Source organism: Puma concolor, chromosome A2, assembly GCF_028749965.1.
Source record: "Puma concolor isolate L17-30 chromosome A2, mPumCon1.1.hap2, whole genome shotgun sequence".
Classification (NCBI taxonomy): Eukaryota; Metazoa; Chordata; class Mammalia; order Carnivora; family Felidae; genus Puma; species Puma concolor.
This window is the reverse complement of record NC_141668.1, coordinates 120,501,940-120,523,160: the sequence shown is the minus strand read 5'-3', so window position 1 is coordinate 120,523,160 and position 21,221 is coordinate 120,501,940. Positions and strand designations below refer to the sequence as shown.

The window sequence follows — 21,221 nt, the reverse complement described above, 5'->3', positions numbered from 1 at the left end:
TAACACAAGGAGAGGCCACATGCACTTGCAAGCTCTTTTCCAGGAGCCTCCCTCAAATGCTCATGAGAAAAACTGGGAGCAGGGCAGGAGACTGAGGACAGCCCACTTTGGTGGCAATGGATAAAGCTGGTGAATGTGGAGACAGGGGTCAGGCAGAAAGCCCTACCTCTTCCTGGGATTGTTCTCTTCTATGAAGTGAAAGCTTTCAGTTGCTGAGGGAAACTGAATGGCCCATGGCAATCAGGCAAAGATCTAAGGTCTCTGGAGGAGGAGCGGAGGTAAAATCAATCAGCATTGAAGGACAGGAAATCAACCTGCACTGAAGGACAGGAAATCAATTGCAAGAACACTGGCAAAGATACTTTCCTGCCGAGGAAATGGTAGAAATAAAAGCCTGTACCTCTGGAGGAAGGGCAGAAAATCATCTTAGGCTGATGTTCTCAACACCAAGCAGAGCCTGGGTCAAGGCAGTCTGACAACCATGGGAGGGAGAGGGGGTGGGCAGAGAAAGCTCCGCCCACAAGATCCAGGCACATGGGGCCTGCCAGAGGCCTGCCAGAGACCACAGCTGGAACAAGAAAGAGAGAGCTCCAGCGGGCCCCCACCAGGAGCCAAGCACCAAGTATTAGGGAGTAACAGTAAACTGCTGAGGGAGAGGTATGGGCATGGAGAGAGGCCCTTCTGGGAGGCAGGCATGCAGACAAGGCTGAAAGGTCAATGGAAACAAAAGCAGTGAACAAAACCTTTCTACAACCCAGCCCCCACACTAAGCGCAAGGTAAAAGTAGCCCACTTGTTGAAGATCTTGATGCCTCTGATATCCACTGAAGGTCATGTTAGGAACAAGGGAATTCCAACCTGGGTCAACTCCCCACACTAATGGCCTGACAGAAGAAGCAAGCCTGTTTCCATGTGGAAACACTATTTTAACTCAGTATCTACGGCCCTTCACAGTATGTCTAGCATCCATGCAAAATGTACAAATGCACAAAGAAAAAAAAACAATAAGTCCATCGTCAAGAGATAAAGTAACCAACAGAAAGACTCACATGTTGGAAACTTTAACCAACTGATTAATATGATAAAGGCTCTAGGGAAAAGCTGGAGAACATACATGGAGAGATGTTTAATGGGTGGCTCTGAAAGACAAAGGTCATTATTGTCCCTCCCTCATGGTACCTCCCAGAGTCTAAGAGGTTCCTCCCCAGGTGTCAACGCTGCTGCTTTCTCCACCTCCACAAAATTAGCATGTTCCTTTTTCTTAGCTGTAACTTTACCTTTTCTCCACTAATCCCCTACCACACACAGTCCTTTGACCAGGAAGAGTCAAGCTTAAGAGGAATAAGAACATTTTCATTAAACTTTTCAGAGACTCATTATGTTCCCCACTTTGACCCATGTGGGCCAGAGCAAGAAGACTCGGTGGGTCGTATACCAAGACAAGTGCTTACTATTTTTGATTTAGGACAGGGGTTGGCAAACTTTCTGTGTAAATGACCAGATATTTGGGGCTCTGAGGGCCATATAGTCTGTCGCAACTCAATTCTTATAACACAGAAAGAACCACAACCAGGATATGTATGTGGCAGACAGTAGGCCAGATGCCCTGACCTAGAACCACGGCATTCCAGCAAGTGAATCCAACAAGCTTAACCAGAATTAAGTCTGAATTCTCTAGGACCCCTCTTGGCCAAGCTGCCACCCAGAGGGTGTACCAATCTGGCCAGTATATGGTTGCCATTAGGAGAAAGAAAAAAGCATCATGCCTAGGAATAGCTGAGGAACCCTGGGTTTCTGAAATAGGTCAATATAACCCCAACATGCTTTTTGCCCTAATCATTACCCAGAAAGCGACCCAAAGATAATTCCTTTCTGGGGACAGCAGCATTCAGTGACCAAACTTCCTTACTAAGTTGTGTGGACCAGGAGAAGGTGAGGGAGTTGGTATTTTTAAAGGAGGCCATTTCAACATTAGACGCCTGTGGATTATAGGGAGGATAAAAGGTCGAGTGAATCCCTTGACCATCAGCCCATTATTGATTCCAGGCATTCTCTTTGGAGAATGGGCTCTTATTATTGATATGTTCATGAGTAACCTAGATGGTTCAGTTAGCACCTGTCAGGCTTGTTAGTCTCAACACGGGGGATCTGCCAATCTGTGGCCTTCATGATCATGTTTATGATGTGTTCAACCTTAGTTACCTGGAGTCTTTAAAGGCTCCATCTCCAAACACAGTCACATTGGAGGTTAGGGCTTCAACATATGAATTTTAGGGGAACACAATTCAGTCCATAAGAGCCTCCATGGACCAGGCCATTCAGTTGTTGTTGTTGTTGTTGTTGTTTTTTTTAAGTTCATTTATTTGTTTTGAGAGAAAGAGAGATCACAAGAGAGAGGGAGAGAAATAATCCCAAGCAGGCTCCACACTGTCAGTGCAGAGCCTGATGTGGGGTGAGATCATGACCTCAGCCGAAATTAAGAGTCAGGCACTTAACCGACTGAGCCACTCAGGCGCCCAGGCCATTCAGTTTTGATGACAAGAACCTAGTAGCAAGCAAAGAGCTGTTTTTCAGAAGGTGTATAGCTGGTAGCTATGTGAGGCTGGACACAACTCCAATATCCCAAAGGGTGCCTCTAGCTGAAGGCCGCCTCCCTTTGTCAGAGGCTCCAATCAGGAAAATCATTAGTCATAAAGACTTGTAGCTCTGAGGGGTCATTAGGGTTGTGGGAATGCAAGGGTATTAGCACTTGTCTGTGTGTGCCTCTTCCTTATCAGAGAATTTGCTCTGGCACTTACCGGATGGGGAACTATAAGTACACAACACATCAATTCCCACATACATTCAAATTTAAAAACAACAATAGTACAATGAATTAGCCCAAAGGACCCCACCTACAAGGTCACATTAGCTTCCCCATGGTGAACCTTATCCAAACCCCACAAAATGAACTCAGGCACGTCCTTTCTGCACAGGACAGGGCAGGATGGTGAATCTGGTACTTATATCCAGCAGAGCCATCAAATCCCTTCCCAAAGTTCAGCAGTACATCCAGACTGGTACAGACAGACTTTCATCTCCCTTAGGGACAGGGGAGCCTCAGCTCCACTTCCCATCAATAAAGCTAGAATAGCCAAAACAATTCTAAGGAAGAAAAATTTATACTGACCATGATAAATGCTGATAAGGATAAGGAACAAGAAAAATTCTCATTCACTGCTGGTAGGAATGCAAAACGGCACAGCCATTCTAGAAGAAAGCTTGGCATTTTCTCACAAAACTAAATATAGTCTTACATACAAATCCAGCGATTACACTCCTTGGTATTTTCCCAACTGCACTGAAAACTTATGTCCACACAAAACCCTGCACTTTCTTTTTATTAAAATATAATAATAAACAGCACTTTATTCATAATTGCCAAAACCTGGAAGCAACCAAAATGTCCTTCATTATAAAACTGCAGCAATGAAGACAAGGTGTTGTTGGTGAAAAGACAAACATATAGATCAACAGAACAGAACAGTGATTCCTGAAATAGACCCACACATATATATTCAATTGACTTTTGATAAAGGCACCACAGTTATTAAATCGAGAAAGGATAGTTTCTTCAATAAATAAAGCTAGAGAAAATGGAAACCCACATGTAAAGAAGAAAAATTGAACCTCAATGCTTATTGTGCATCATTTATAAAAATTAACTTGAAATAGGGGCTCCTGGGTGGCTCAGTCAGTTAAGCGTCGACTTTGGCTCAGGTCATGATCTCCCGGTTTGCGAGTTCGAGCCCTATGTCAGGCCTGGAGCCTGCTTCAGATTCTGTGTCTCCCTCTCTCTCTGACCTTCCCCCACTCGCACTCTGTCTATCTCTCTCAAAAATAAATAAAACATTAAAAAAATTTTTTTTTAATTAACTTGAAATAGATTATAGACCTAAATATAAACCCTAAAATTTCCAGAACATAATTGAAAACCATTGGGTTAGGTAAAGATTTCCTAGGTAGGACATAACAAGCACAAAATATAAAAGAAAAAAAATGATTAAATTAGATTTCATCAAAATTTAAAACTGCTCTTTGAAAAACACTATCAGGAAAATGAAAAGGCAAGTCACAAAGTGGAAGAAAATATTTGCAAAATACATTTCTGACAAAAAAGTCAGAAATTTCAAAAGTAAAAAACCACCCAATTTACAAAATGGGCAGAAAATGTGAGGAAGCATCTCATCAAAAGACAGGGATGGCAAACATGCATGTGGAAGGAAGTTCATTAACCTTTACAGAAATGCAAATTCAAATGACAATGAAATACTGCTATAGATCTATTAAAATGGCTTTTTAAAAAAACATCATCATCAAGTACTGGCCAAGATACAGAGCAACCAGAACTCTCACTCCTGGTGGAAAACAGCTGGGCAGTTTCTTATCAGTTGAACATAGACTTGGTATATGATGCACTAATGCCAGTCACGCTAAGGTATTTACCCAAGAGAAATGAAAACTTACATCCACATAAAAAACCGCACTCAAAAGCTTACAGCAGTTTTATTCATGATCCCCCAAATCTGGAAACCACCCAAGTGCCCATCAGCTTTTGAATGTGGTACAATCTTACAAAGGAATACCAGTCAGCAATGAAAAGGAACTACTGATAGATGAAAAATATGGATAATTCTGAAAAGGGTTATGCTAACTGAAAGAAGCTAGACACAAACAACTACGTTATTATTCGGTTCCATTTACAGAACATACTGGAAAAAGAAAAAACTGCTGGGACAGAAGGCAAATCAGTGGTTGCAGGAACCAGGAAGGAGACTGAATACAAAAGGGTACCAGACAATGTTTTGGTGTGATGGAAATACACTATATATCAACTGTAAATAGTGGCTACATTGCTATAAATGTTTATCAAAACTCATAGAACTGAACACCTAAAACCGGCGATTTTTATTATCAAACCTCAATAAACCTGATAGAAAAAAGAAACACCCACAGGCTCACTTTGCCTTTAGCCTGTTTGGCTCCCCAACCAAAAAGGACAGAGCGAAGCAAGGGCCACCCACGATAATTATTTGATGAGCTTTGGCTCCTATTGCTCTTAGGTGGTTTACCTTTCCCGCCATTTTTCTCATCTAACTCTAAGGGCTTTTTTGTTTTTATCTTTTTTGCTTCATATATTTGGGGCTCTGTCATTAGGTGTGTATATACTTATAATAATGTCTTCGTGGTGTATTGACTTTTTTATAATAAAATGTCTCTCTCTGTCTCCAGTAACAATCTTTGTCTGAAAGTCTATTTTGTCTGATATTATTATGGCTACACCAGACTGTTGGCATATCTTTTTCTATGCTTTTTAACTTATTTGTGTCTTTGAATGTAAAGTGTATCTTTGGTAGACAGTGTATACTTGGATCATGGTTTGTTTTTAAATCCATTCTGCCATTCTCTTTTAACTGAAACAGTTAATCCATTTATACTCAATGTATAGGATTTATGTGTGCCATTTTGTTGGTTTCTATGTCTTATGTCTTGTGTTCCTCTATTCCTTCATCACTGCTTTCTTCTGTGTCATTTTCTAGTTTATCATTTAATTCCTTTGTCATTTCTTTTACTGTATTTTAAAATTTACTTCCTTAGTGGTTGCCCTGGGGATTATAATTAACCTATTAATTGATAACAACCTAGCTCAGATTAATAACACCCTAACTTCAAAGGTATTCCACAACTTTGTTTCTATATATAGCTCTGTTGCTTGCTCCCACCTTTTTGCTACTGTCATACAAATTACACTGTGTTTATCAACACAGACTTAGAATTATTGCTTTGCACAGTTCTCTTTTAAATAACACAGTAACAACAAACTACATCTTTTATATTAACCTATACTTTTATATTTACCTTTACTGGTGCTCTAAATTTTTTCATATGGATTCAAGTTATTGTCTAGTGTCCTTTCCTTTCAGCCTGAAAGACTCTGTAATATTTACTATAGGACATATTTCCTAGTAACCAATTCCCTCAGTTTTTGGTTCTCTAAGGTCTTGATTTTTCCTTCGTTTTTGAAGTACAGTTTTGCTAGATATAGAATTCTTGGTTGGCGGTCTTCTTCTCTTAGCACTTTGAATATGTCTTTCCACTGCCTCTGGCCTACATGGTTTCTGATGAAAAATTACCAAATTCCTTGGAACGAGCTGCTTCTCTCTTGATTCTTTCACAATTTTCTGTCTTTGGGAAGTCTTGTGAGCTTCTTGGATGTGTAATTTTTTTCTTTACATTGGATTTAATAAGTTTTCAGTCATTATTTCTATACATATTCTTTCTGCCTCTTTCTCCTCTCATTATAAAGACTCCCATTATGCATGTGATATACTTGACAGTGTCTCACTGGTCTCTGAGACCATACATTATTCTCGTCTGTTTTCCTTTCTGTTCCTTGGACTAAGTACTCTCAACTGATCTATCTTCAAGTTTGCTGATTCTTTCTTCTACCTGCTCAAATCTGCTGTTATCTCATTAGTGAATTTATTTTAGCTGCTATGCTTTTCAATTCCAGAATTACTATTTTTTTCTAAACAATTTCTTTTTTTTTTTTTTAATTTTTTTTTTAACGTTTATTTATTTTTTTGGGGACAGAGAGAGACAGAGCTTGAACGGGGGAGGGGCAGAGAGAGAGGGAGACACAGAATCGGAAACAGGCTCCAGGCTCTGAGCCATCAGCCCAGAGCCTGACGCGGGGCTCGAACTCACGGACCGCGAGATCGTGACCTGGCTGAAGTCGGCCGCTTAACTGACTGCGCCACCCAGGCGCCCCTAAACAATTTCTATTTCTTTATGAGTATTCTCTATTTGGTGAGACACTTTGTCATACTTCCCTTTAGGTCTTTGAACATATTCAAACCAGCTGATCTAAATATCGAACAGTCCAATGTCTGAGTTTCCTCAGGGACATTTTTATTGGTTGCTTCTTCCTCCTGTGTATAGGCCATCATTTGTTTCTTTGTATGTTTCAATTTTTTTGTTGTTGACAACTGGACATTTTAAACGATCCACTGTGGCAACTCTGGAAATCAGATTCTCCTTCCCCAAGGTTTGTTGACATTGCTATTTGCTACTGTTGTTTAGTGACTTTCTGAACTAACCCTGTAAATATGCATTCTTGGTTGTGTGTGGGTGGCCATTTACATGTCTGCTAGGTGAGTTTAGTGGTCAGCTAATGGGAGTTTCCCTAAACATCTGGAATCGACATAACACAGAACCCCTTGGTAAAACCCAAGGGACTCTATGCATGCTGGGGCAGGCATCCAACACTTGGTTAACAACTCTGCCTTATGCATTTAAGAAAAAGAAGAAGAAGAAAGTAAAGAGGGGCAAAAAGAAAGGGAGCATGAGAATCCCAAGCAGGCTTGGCATCATGAGCACAGAGCCCAACGTGGGGATGGATCCCGGGAACCATGAGATCATGACCTGAGCTGAAATCAAGAGTTGGATGCGTAACTGAGGGAACTACCCAGGTGCCCTAATAAAAGGAGGAATAAAATGTGTGCAAACATAAGCAGATTTATATGTTTGGTGTTGGAAAGATGAGGACTACTATACAGTGGGTTCTATTCTCTCTACAAAGGAGGAGAAAAGATCTCCCACTGGGGGTGGAGCCACTGCAAAGAGCCAAGGTTTCAAATAATCCCTGTGAGGAACAGGACAAAGAAATGATCACAGAAACAGTAAAACTGCCAGGCAGTTTTGAGGGCCCATTGAAGGGTAATCATGAAGTTATAATGGAACAAAGCCACCCCGCTGTACTGCAGATCATCACTCCTGCAGGTGAAGATGAATGAAAATCTAATGCTTGTCCCTGTTCCTTTCCTCCTTACTTATCAGCAGGACCTGGAACAAGTCCCCTCCACCACTCCCATTTCCCAGACAGATTCCTAAGTGCTAACAAGGAGAAGGAATCAAACTGCATTTATTCTACACTAAACACGTCTTATGACCAGGAACATCTAGGAAAGGACTGAAAGTTTTCTTAGCACTCTGAGCCAGTGCTTAAGGCTAAACTGTGAATTTCTCATTGGAACAATTTGTCTTTAGAAAAACAACTTCTGACAAGTGACCAGAATTATTACACTGGGATTCCATTTCCAAGCAGAAATGTATAGAAACAAGTAGCAAGCTAGAAATCTTTACCTTAACGTGTGTGAATTACTACTTCCTTAGGTCAGAAAGCACAAATACTCTTTTATTTGAAAATGAACTGCGTGGAATTACAATTTCTCAAAGCACATGCTTACTTCTTGATGATGAACACTCACTTATGTAATGCTTCCCAGGCTTCCTCTTCTTCTAGAAGATCTCTTATGATGTCTGAACTAGAACTAAAAGGAAAGGCACATCAACACTGCCAGATGATAAGAAGACCATACAGTTTTATTTATATGAAATTCTAGAAAATGCAAACTTCTCTATAGTGACAGAAAACAAACCAGCAGACCAATGATTACCTCCTGGGGGCAAGGGGGTGGGCAAGGAGGGATTACAGTGTCACAAGGAAACTCTGGGATCTTCATTGTGAAGATGATTTCATAGTTGTGTACATGTATCAAAACTCATCAAAATGTGTGCTTTAAATACTTGCAGTTTATTATACATCAATTTCAATACAGGTATAGAAAACTCAATAAATTAGCAAAAATAAAGAAAAAAATCATCAAACCTCAAAAAATCCCTCAACATAAAACCTGCATTCAAATGGAATACAATAAGAGCCTTTTTAATCTCCTATGGCAACCAAAGATCAAACTGTGTTTTAAAAACCTCACTCTAGTAATGAGATTCACAAAGAGACATTAAGTTCCTAAGTGGCTTTTAGTCCTTTGTAACCAAAGTAAAGTAAAATTTAATTAATTTGAACTGTGCTAATAGTGGAATTCGTTACAATGCAACCTAGTTTGAAGTGTTGTGTGATCTTTGGTTTATCTGTGTAGGGTACAGGGTAAATAAGGTTAGAGAGGGCATGTATTATTTCTTTAAAGGAAAAAACTGTTTTAAGGCTTTTAGCATCTTGTTCTTACTCAAATTCCTACCAAAAAAAAAAAAAAAAAGATGTACATCAATAGCGAAAAAGCATTTCTTTAGACATCTAAGACAAAGAATGTGAAGGGCATGACATGGGACAACTGAGAAACAGCAGTCACTACCCCAGGGTGGAGAAGGCTAAAACCAAAGAAGAACTTGCTCTGGGGTGAGAAACAACAGGTTTGTCAGGGCCAATCATTATCTAAGGAGACTCTGATAACAAAAGTTTAAAAATTAAGGAGACTTAAAGTGGCAGTGAATCATTCTCAACAACTGACAAATCACTTGGAAGCAATGTTTGCCTGTGGTACATGAACAAAAAAGGCAACAAGCATCAATCAATACTGTTCTATGCCAAATATTTTACTCCAGGGGTTCCCCCCCCCCCAAATCCCAAGACTCTCAAGGAGCCATATGTAGGAGCCTTTCTGACTATGGTTCCTGTGTATAATGACCTGGTTGGGGGTGGTGGGGGGGATTCCATTCGCATGACAGGTGTAGTGACCTTCCAATAGAGCTAGTTCAGAGGTTCTCAGGTTCAGGATAAGGATCCGCATATGGGAACAGCAATACTTTTCAGTATTTGTGGCTTGAGAAAACACATAATAACAAAGTATTATAAATTTAGTAATACTTTTAGTCTATATTTTATTCATTATAGTGACATATGCAGTGAAAAAACAGTAGTACCTGAATTTGTGAGACACTCTTTATTATGTCTAAAGATAATTCTTGATACGTATGTGCTCTTACACATCCAGTGAATCATTGCTTCAAGGTCCAGGCTTGGGAAGCACTAATCTAAAGTGTTAGTATATAAGCATCTACTACTTTTTTACATTTGAGGGTGGCCCCTGTGTAAATCCAAGTGCCCTGGAAAATAATAACATTCATTTATCACTGGTAATTTTTATCTTAGTGTAAACTGCCTTAAAACAAGCTTTCCCCTTAAACAGCGAGCTAAATGTAGTTTTTATTAGCAGGCAAGAGAGAAAAGCAGAAAGCCCTTAAGGAGACACAAGGCAGACTGCACCAACTTTATTAATTTCCTAAGAGACACACCCACATCAACACTTGCTAGAGCAGGCTAATATCCAATGCCACCTCTACTCCCACAGAAGTGGTCTAACCTTTCCACCCCCAACATCCCAACTTCTGTTATTACTTACTTCCCTTTCAAGTATTCCAACTTTATAAACAACAGGGAAGTTGTTTTAACGTAACTTTTTCTTTCTCTTCTCTCTGTTACAATGATACCATCATCTACTCTTCTTTACCTGGACAGAGCTAAGGCAGTGTTTCTTAATTCTTTTCATTATTGCCTCCCACCCCCATCAGAGCTTTTTTAGACATTTTTTTTCCTAATTACCCTTCCGTGAAATTTTAATACTGAAAATGTGTATCCATTTATATATTGTACATTAGTATCTGTGTGTGTATGTATGCTTTACACACAGAGGTGTTTTTTTTTCCATCCAGCCTTCCTGCTGTCACAACCAAGTCCTGTCCTGTTCCCCACCCTTCCCCCACCCCCCCCCACCCCCCCGCCCCTCCGAGGGAGCTCCTACCGAGAACCCATGAGCTAAGGGAATGCTCATGCAGCTCTGGGTCCTGGTAGGTTTCACAGGGCCAGAAAAAATAAAGTGTGATTCTTACCAACACCCCCAATACACACATACAATTTTATTTTTGAACAGGAAGGTTACAAACCATCCCCACTGTTCCGGTAAGTAAGCAGGACAGCTGAGCCTGTCAAGCAACCAAGCAGTCTAGTGATCAATTTACCTAGGGATTTCAAATCACCAGTAGAAATCACTGATTTGTTAAAAGAAAATATTTGCGGTACATTAGTGACATAAACCTAAGCAGCTTTTGTCACTAATGTACCGCAAATATTTCACTATCTCAGTGAAAACAGATGGTAGAGGAGGTTCGCAAAAAACACATCTCAAAAGTGGTCTGCAATCTCCTTGTGTTCTGTGACTTCAAAACCTCTGACCGGCCACACCACCCAGCCTCCCTACCCCCGACATCCTCATTCCTTGCCACCTTCCCTTCCACTCCAGCTTAGTCACTAATCTGAGGGACACAAAATTCGACAGGTCTGGAGCTTACCTACAATGATGTTTCAGGATTATTTGCTATGTCTGCTATTCTAATTCTAGTCACCTCTGAGAAACTGAGAGCAGACACTAATACAATTAAAACAATGGTCATTCCTTCTTAAAATAATGTACTCACCATATTCTACTTAAAAGCCACATTCCTGAAATTACACATTAGGGTTTCACAAATAGGATTTTACAAACAGACTACTGGGCACAACAGTCAGTGTGTCTAAAATTAACACTCTCAGATCTCTTTCTTATGGATAGTAATTAATATTTTTGAAATCTTAACAATTTTAATATGCTTTGGAGATCAATAATTCCTTTCATATACTTTAAAGACATCTAAAAAATTCTCCACAGGAGAAAATAAATTATTCACTCTGGTATACCTGGGGTCAGAGCATATACGAGCCTATACAGCTATAGCTTTTAATTCTCAGGCAAGGAACTTTTTCGGAATAAATTTTAGCTCCTCTACTATGTGGGTTTGGAACATTCTGTAGATCATACTTTAAGAAACTGGATGGGGCGCCTGGGTGGCTCAGTCGGTTAAGCGTCCAACTTCAGCTCAGGTCATGATCTCACAGCTTGGGGTTCGAGCCCCACGTCAGTCTCTGTGGTGACAGCTCAGAGCCTGGAGGCTGCTTCGGATTCTGTGTCTCCCTCTCTCTGCCCCTCCTCCACTCACGCGCTCTCGCGCTCGCTCTCTCTCTCTCTCTCTCTCTAAAATAAACATTTAAAAAGTTAAAAAAAAAGAAAAAAAAAGAAAAAAGAAGCTGGATGAATATGAAGTCAGGTACATGGAAGTCAGAGCTCCCCAGGTAAGGGTGTTTAAACTATGCTTTCCGATGTTACCAACAGTCCAGGCTAAAGCAAAAATTATTCTATAAATTAAATACACGTGAGAAGGACACCCAGGCAAAAATGCTAACCTTGCATTCTATGGAATTCCCAGCCTCTGTTCAGGAAGATTCTAGTAGATCTATTTAGAACACCCACACTTAATTTTTCATGCCATTTAACCTTTATTTTCAGCTCAAACTTCCAGAAACTTGAGCTAAACTGCTGTTTGTTGGTCTTCAACCTAGCTGGTCTTCCTATATAAAACCTTACTCTCGTTATTCTCTTACCAAAAGCGGTAGCGCAACATTTTAACAGGCAAAGGAAAACACTTTTTGCATGTTTCTTTTGCAGCGTCTTATTTCACCTGACTAGTCAAGATTTTACCACCAAAGCTGAAATATAAGATGCCTAATACCTCTGGCAAAGGTATGACTGATTGAGACTACCCAGAGGAGAAGAAATCGCAGATTGTAGTGTCAAAGAGAGTCCAGTTTCAGTGCTGTTTCTGTCACTGCATGTGTAATACTGGGCAAGATACTTAATCTTTCCAAGTCTCAATATTCTCTCTTGACTTTACCGAAGTCAACACAGTAACACATGCAGTTCACAGGGATATTCTAAGATTCATCAATAAAACATATAGAATGTTTAGCATAGAGCTTAGCACATAGTAAATGTTCAATAAATAAAGCTTCCATTTTCATAAAACAAAGCTGGGTCTGAATTACACGAGTAACTGCCTCAGCACTACGCTTCCATTTGCCCTAGGAAACCTGATCACCATGTGCTCTATTTTAATCTTTGATTTGCACTGTTTCTATGACACCAAGGTACAAATTCATCAGAACTTGTTATTTATCCAGCATGGCAGGTACACAGGGTACTGTGGGGCAGAAAAAAATGCAAACATTTGCTATAAAAATCCTGTGGATTAAAGATTACTTACGAGTGGGATTTTTCTATTATCTGGTAGTTACTCCACACCATACGACCCCCCCCCCCCCACCAGCCCAACTCTTCTAATTGTCGCATTAACTTGAGCGTGGTTGAGCGTATCAAACTCAAAAACAAAAACAAAACACTCCTTAAGGATAGATCACTGGAGGATTGATAGAGAACAAACAATGCCACCAGACAATGGTACTTAACTAAATGCTGCCAGCTACCATGAATCCTTCTTCATATGCTTATTTTTAGTAATCTGTTCTTATTCTACAGGGTAAGCAGCAGCTTATACGCCTAATATGTTAGTAGCTGGCTGACAATAACATGTTAGAACAGTAAACATCCTATGTTCAAGAAAGAAATCACTCGGGGCGCCTGGGTGGCTCATTCAGTTAAGCCTTGATTTGGAGGCAGGTCATGATCTCATAGTTTGTGGACTCGAGGCCCACATCAGGCTCTGTGCTGGCAGTGCAGAGACTGATTGGGATTCTCTCTCTCCCTCCCTCTCTCTCTGTCTCTCTCAAAATAAACAAATAAACTTAAAAAAAAAAAAGAAAGAAATCACTCAATGAAGACAATGACAAAAATGACCATTTTGTGAGCAACTACTCCTACAGACCATTGTGATAATTAGCTTATATGCATTGGCCTTAATTCATATAAGCACCCTAGGTTTTATCTGCATTTGACACATGGACAAAGGCTTAGCGACATTAAGTAAAAAGAACTAGGGATGTGAATGCAAAGTTTGTCTTCTTTTTTATCACACTGTGCTGCTTCAACCAGTAGAAGAAGAATAAAATGCTACTAATCCACAAGAATTAAAAATACCACCTCCTCTTATGTATTCATCAATAAGGTTTTATCAGATAACCATCAAAAAGGTTCACAGATAAAGTAGAGCTGAGAGTTTCACTGTTCTCCATTAAATCTAGAAAATATAAAATGAAGAAAGTTTCAGATAGAAGAAAAGAACTTTTTTATCAAGTACTATATGGTAAATCCTTATTAAGAGATGAAAGCAAACCATAACTAAGTTTATGTTCAATTTATGAAGCATCCACAATATATAATCATCTCATTTGCTTTTTACCATTACCCAGGGAGATTACCAGGGCAAAAAACTATCCTCCCATTTTATCAACAGGACAAATGAAGCCCAGGGAAATTAATTCAACAATCGACCACATGCCAGGAACCACTCTAGAGTCAGAAAACCATGACTGAGATGAATTTCCATAAACAAAGAGTGCCTGCTACATATGGTGATCTCATGGACATACAGAAATTTCAAGGACTTGATGTCATCATATCTTAGGTGAAGATACATTCCCCCAAGACAACGTCACATTCATTGGACACACATAAATTTCAAGGACTTGATGTCATAGTATCTTAGGTGAAGATACCTTCCCCTCAAAACAATGTCATGTTCATCCAAAGGACAGTAGACTCATGTACCACCTAGTTTAAGCTCTTCTGAAAATGAAAAAGATGTGGAAGAACTATTCTATGTTCCCACCTTTTCTCTAGAAACTTTCAACAAATTCACCACCTGAAATAAGGTGAACCATTTAGCTTTCAAGGGTATGCTGAGGTTCATAAGTGCTCCCAGAAAAAAAGGCCATAATAAAGTACAAAACAGTAATGCATGTTAGTAAGAGAAGGTTTCACGGCAACATTAATTAAATGTCATATTCTTAAAAGTTAAAAAAACAAACGTAATGTCAACCTTCCAAAAGCAATTATGAAGATTTTTAAAAATACAAGGTATCGCTGAATTACAGTAACATACTTACAACGTAATGTTACTGTTTAGTTATTCTGATGTGTTCTTTAGATACTGTTTTCTCTTAATTTGACCAGAAACAAACTTATTTAGGAATTTTTCTAATAATCCCAATGCCCTTTAAACAACAAAATCCCATTAATTTGTCTTACCTTACGGCATCAAATTTCATTAGCCAATTTATAATAACAACATTAAAGATAACAATGATTTCCAAAATGTTATCTCAAAGAGTACAGATGCTTTTTTGTTTAAAGCAGATTAGTGTATTTACAGGGTTCAAAATCAAAATGACATAAACAGATGTACACTGAGAAGTCTCACACTCCCTTCCCCTGCCAACCTGTTGGCCCTTGCCTGCAAAATGTAATCACTTATTAGTTTATTGTTTATCATTCTGGTGTTTCTTTATGGAAAACCAAATAAATATAAGTATATACCACCACCGCCACCCCTTTTAGAAAGGAGACAGCATGCTATCTATCCTGTTTTGAACAATGGTCTTTTCACTTACAGATCTATCCTGGAAATCCCTCTGTATCAGCACACAGAGATTGTCCTTTTGAACAATCATACAGTATTTCACTGTGTGGCTATACCATAAGTTTAATCAACCAGCCCCAATGATAAATTCTTGAGTAGTGTCTAGGCTTTTGTTATTATGTAAACAATGGAGAACCTTGTGTGTAAGTCACTGTGTTTGTGTGCAGGTGTAATCTGGAGGACAAATTCATTGAAGACTGGTTAAAAGGCAAAACAGTACTTTTGGTTGATCTCATCAGATTCCTGTCCTTAGAGATCGTTTTATGTAGCACTCTGGCCAGTAATAAATAAGTGTCTGTTTCCCCACAATCTTACTACAGCAGAGTGTGTGAATAAATGTTAAGACTTTTTGCCAATCTACCAAGTGAGAAGTAGATTTAATTTGCACTTCTCTTTTAGCAAACTGTCTCTGTTCGTGACTTTTGCCCATTTTTCTATTAGGTCTGTGGGTCATTTCCTTTTCAATCTCTAGATGCTCAAAAAGAATATCTACTCTTGAATGTTTAAAAAAAGGTATTAAACCTCTATAAATGGTAAGAAAAAGTATTAGTATGTCTTCTTTCATTGTCAAAAACATTTCTATGAAGTTATATATTAAAATTAAACATTAGTTCTTTAAAGGTACATATTTGACATTTTCTCAGCTGATGAGAAAGAATTCCAAAGCAAGCATACTTATCTTAATTTTAATTCTGGTTGCAATTCAAAATTAAATTTGTCTCATTCTTTCTTGTACCCCACACTATGCTCTCAAATCAATGCAGGAACTCTGGTTAACCCTAATTAACTACCTACTCTGAGCAACTAACACCCATCTATTTATCTATCTGCTAACTAATCTCATTTAAAATCCTTGATCGCAGGGGCGCCTGGGTGGCTCAGTTGGTGAAGCGTCCTACATCAGCTCGTGATCTCGGTCATGGTTTGTGGTTTGTGGTTTGTGAGTTCGAGCCCCCATGTCGGGCTCTGTGCTGACAGCTCGGAGCCTGGAGCCTGCTTCGGATTCTGTGTCTCCCTCTCTTTGCCCCTCCCATGCTCATGCTCTGTCTCTCTCCATCTCTCAATAATAAATAAACGTTAAAAAAAAATTTTTTTTTAAATTCTTGACCGCAAATCTGAAATGGGCAATCCACACTACCAGGCGATCCTACAATACTTACCTGGCATGTTCTGCTTCCCACTCTCAAAAAGATTCATACCTTCTCAAATCGCCTGCCATCCTACCCCCACTCTCAGCTGATGAACCTGCCATAGCTACATGAAGAAAATAAGAGCCATCAGGCGGCCTTGCTGGCCATGCCTTGATCAGATCTCCTACCTGTGTATGTACCTACATCCTTGGTCTTGCTTGCTGTTAGCATGGATGCATCAATCCTGCCCCTAGTAAAGACCAACCCCTGAACCCACCACCTCTTGCCTCCTCAGGACTTCATTCACTTAGCTCCCTACCCCTCATCAGTTTCCCCCTTGATCCCCTGCATCCCTCCACATGCAGTTTTAATCTCCACCACCCTTCAGAGGCCCGAGTTGCACAGAGTTGTCAGTAGATGAAATCTCCTCTTTCTCCCCTAAAGCTTCCCCCTTAATCCACACTAGTCAATCTTCTACCTGAAACCCACTCACTTGAGATCACACTTGATAAGAACTTGATGCTACCCACGTCCACAGTCCCCTCTATCTCATATTTGGCCTCTCAATCCGTCTCCTTCCGTTAGCTTCCATGATTTCTCAAGGCCTCAGTTTTCAATCCCGCACTGGTTTATTCTTCCTCTATCTCCTTTGCTCAGTCTCTTCTTTCTAAATGTTTCTTCTCTCTAAATGTTAAAATAAGAGAGGGTTCGGTCCTAAGTGTAGCTCACCCTGATTTCTCCCCTCACCTCCATTTCTTGGTTTGATATCTATACTTGGTTTATCTCAAAGGCCCCCAAACAAAACCTTTCATCATCAATACGACCCATGCCCAGCCCCTGGCCAAAGTTTCTACTGCCTTTCCTAAACTTTCCCATCTTACTGAGTAAGCATTAACTTGCTAAAATTACTCACCCAATTGCTAAAGCCAAAAATTTAGGATTCATCCTTGATGCTGAGCTTTACCTTGCTCACCATATTCAAACCATCTCCAAGTTCTGCCACTCCTACCTCCTAAACATATCCCCAATCCCAGCCATTTCTGTCTTCACTATTGTTATGCAGATGCACACCACAAGGAACCCTGGACAGATGGTACAAAAGCCTGTCTCCCTGTTTCCACTCTTTGCTTCACCTCTAGCCCCCTATCCATTCTTCACAGCATCTGGAGTTATCCTTTTAAAACACACACACACACACACACACACACACAAGACCATATCAGATCAGATCAATATTGGTAAGTCATTTGGTCCCCAAACTGATCTAGGGATTCAATTTAATCTCAACCAAAATTCCAGCAGACTTTTTTTTTTTTAAAGCATTGACAAGTTGATTTTAAAGTTCATTTGGAGGGTTCCAGTTTCTCCACATTGTCACATCTGTTGTTTCCTGAGTTGTTAATTTTAGCCACTTTGGTGTGAGGTGGCACCTCAATGTGCTCCAGCAATGGCACTACTAATAATTTACACAAGGGATACAGGAGTGCCGATTCATAGTGGCACATGTATCCCAGTGTTTATAGCAGCGCTTTCAACAATAGCTAAATTCTGGAAAGAGCCTAAATGTCCAACAGCTGATGAATGGATAAAGAAGATGTGGTTTATATAGACAATGGAATACTAGTTGGCAATGAGAAAGAATGAAATCCTGCCATTTGCAGCAACACGGAGAGAACTGGAGGGTGTTATGCTAAGTGAAATAAGTTACTCAGAGAAAGACAGGTATCGTATGTTTTCCCTCATATGTGGAACTTGAGAAACTTAACAGAAGACCATGGGGGAAGGGAAGGGGAAAAAAATTGTTACAAACAGAGAGGGAGGGAAGCAAACCGTAAGAGACTCTTAAATACAGAGAACAAACTGAGGGCAGATCGGGGGGTAGGGGAGAGAGGAAAATGGGTGATGGGAATTGAGGAGGGCACTTGTTAGGATGAGCACTGGGTGTGGTATGTAAGTGATGAATTATGGGAATGTATCCCTAACACCAAGAGCACACTGTATACACTGTATGTTAGCCAACTTGACAATAAATTATATTAAAAAAAAATTAAAGTTCATATGGAGATGCAAAGCACCTAAAATAGCCAAAATAATTTTGAAGCTCAAGGCAGGCAACTCTGGCCTCCAGCATGATCTCTTTATGACACACAAATATTACCATTTTCTGTGTGCCAAGAAAAAGGGGTAGGAAACACTATATTAAAGAGAGAAGCATACGTTTTTGGTCGATCTCTTCAAATTCTTATAAAAAGTAAAGGAAAGTACTGTGTGTTGGTTTTTTTTAATTAAGAGAAATAAAAGGATATCAGGTTAGTTCCAAACATTGGAGTCCTCTTGGCTGCCTGGAAAAAAATTCATTTCAGAATATAATTACGCATGTATGCTCGTTTTACTTACAAACTTAAGAAACAAAAGAAGATATCAACTCTGAGACTCTAATGTAAGGGAAAAATTTTTTTTAATTAGTGAAATTTTCATTGCTACAACTAGATACTGAATCAAGTTACGTGGGCAGGAGGACAAAATCATGATGCTTCATTTTGTTGAATGAATGTCAGCAGGATAATGACTGACACAAATAAAAACCAAACACTAAAAGGTAACAAGATGGTAGTAACAGGTTACAATATCCAGCCACACAAAAAGAAATGAGTTAAAAGACAAGCAACATGACAAAGAGGAAATTTCCTCTACCATTTAGGAAGCTTCCATTTGATCACGTATTTCTTTGATAACAGGGACCAAGGGGCTGGACATGAAGCTCATAACGAGACTAGCATGTCTTCTGCACAACTTCTATACAATCTACCCACCTGTCTACCCTGAGAATTCACATTCAACTGTGCAAATGTGGGAAGTCTGGCCAACACCAACCATGCAAACCACAGAAACCCAAAACAAGTCAGGGTTCGGGCCATAAAACCCTAAATCTTACGTTCAAGGAGAAGAATCTGAAAACTACCTTATATTGCTGGATTGTAGGCAGTGGACACTGAACTTTCCTGTGACTCAGTTCCCAATACAGTGAAATGTTAGACTAAATGATGTAGTGCATGAGAAAGGATTATCCTTCCAAAATTGTATGTACACCAAATTTTAATGTTCGGATACATATTTTTAATTTTTTATTTGTACTTTACCCAAATTCCAGTAACACATTATAAATGGCTCAAATAAAATGTGCTTATGAGGGCAAGAGAAGCATACTACAGTGCACATTAATGTAATCTTAAAAGGCTTCTAAAATTTAATTGACTTTTGCAGAATTACCTAAAAAAAATAAATAATACGCTTCTGTATTTGAAGCCTGTTATTCTTTAACACTCAAATCTCTCTGAGATACAGGAACAATGTGCACTCAGTAGTGCACAGTGTGGTAAAATCAAAGGAGGAAGCAAAATCAGCGATTTAATATGTAGCCATATTCCAGAATGTGACTGTTTGTGTGGTAATAAAGAGAACAGAGAACGTGTGCAAATTAACATTGCACGTCCTTCTAACAAGGCAACCATACAATCTATCATCTAAACCCAGAGACTCTGGAGAGTACAATAGGGTGTGATTAATAATGATGCCAGCCTATCTCAGGGAAACCAGAACATATAGTCAGTCATTCTTTATCCATTTTTTGAACAGTTTCATTAAAATGCTACTAACAACAGAAGCAATAGCAGCTAAGACAAAAATTCTGGATGCAACTCATGTTGTCACTCGGGGAAAATCTGGGCTGAGAATTAGTGGCTTCACCTCTATTCATTGACTTTGGTAAATTCCCTCGCCTGTCCAGGCAGCCTCCATTTCCTTACCTGTGATACAAACTTACTACATTCAGTGACTTCTTGAGTTACCTTCTATCTTGAAAATGTTTGTATTCTATCCTAATATGCCTTTTCCTCAGGTTCTAAAGATCTCCACGGAGACCTCATTATATCTCTGATTTAAAAACAAAGGTAGTAAGAAATGAGAATGAGGGGGGGGCGGGGGGGGACCTCTGGTTTTAACTTCCAAGTTGACTGTAACAAATTATAAATTTGATCAACTGACTAAAAATACAAAACTCCAATAGCATGATACATAAACTACACACTTCTATTCCATCCAATTGCATTCACCAGAACAAGTGCAAAAGGACTTTGAATTTTTTTGTTTTTTTGTTTGTTTCTTTCTTTCTACAGAAATCTCTTACCTGGTTGCCCATGGTTGGCAGTCTGGGAGAGTGGATCCAAAATAGTTACTGCATACCTAACATTTAGAAGAAACTGGTAGTTCCTTCAAGGTCTTATACTTGCTATTCTCAAGGCATTCTGAAAAACACACCATCAGCCACTCTTTTTTTCAACGTTTATTTATTTTTGGGACAGAGAGAGACAGAGCAGGAACGGGGGAGGGGCAGAGAGAGAGGGAGACACAGAATCGGAAACAGGCTCCAGGCTCTGAGCCATCAGCCCAGAGCCCGACGCGGGGCTCGAACTCACGGACCGCGAGATCGTGACCTGGCTGAAGTCGGACGCTTAACCGACTGCGCCACCCAGGCACCCCATCAGCCACTCTTTTTTTAATGAAAAACTGAGTTCTGAACCAATCAAGATTATATCTTGGTTTTATATATCAAGCTGAATATATCCAGAAGCATATGGAACAAGAATTCCTGTACAGTTTATGAAATATCTGAAAACTAAAACAGAAAAGTACACTTTAAAAATGTTAACCTTAGGGGCGCCTGGGTGACTCGGCTGGTTAAACGTCTGACTTCAACTCAGGTCACCATATCACGGTTCATGAGATGAAC

The 21,221-nt window shown here is 39.6% G+C and overlaps 1 protein-coding gene across 4 annotated transcripts in view; it reads right to left on the bottom strand.

Annotated features, from left to right (window-relative positions):
- The window catches only part of RAD18 (RAD18 E3 ubiquitin protein ligase), a 113,373-nt gene that overhangs the window by 4,697 nt on the left and 87,455 nt on the right, over nucleotides 1-21,221 (bottom strand). Inside the window, exons 12-13 of one of the 4 annotated variants that reach the window (XR_015248266.1) lie at nucleotides 9,527-9,660; nucleotides 8,309-8,371 (exon numbers count right to left, since the gene is read on the bottom strand). The exons of 1 other annotated variant lie outside the window; for it this stretch is intronic. Coding sequence is in view for 2 of the 3 variants with exons in the window: in XM_086697532.1 (XP_086553658.1) it covers nucleotides 8,305-8,371 (67 nt within the window). In the remaining variant the exon portion in view is untranslated. Of the gene's footprint in view, nucleotides 1-8,287; nucleotides 8,372-9,526; nucleotides 9,661-21,221 lie in introns of all 4 variants that reach the window. 2 more of the 4 variants (XM_086697532.1, XM_025922046.2) reach the window with 2 other exon arrangements.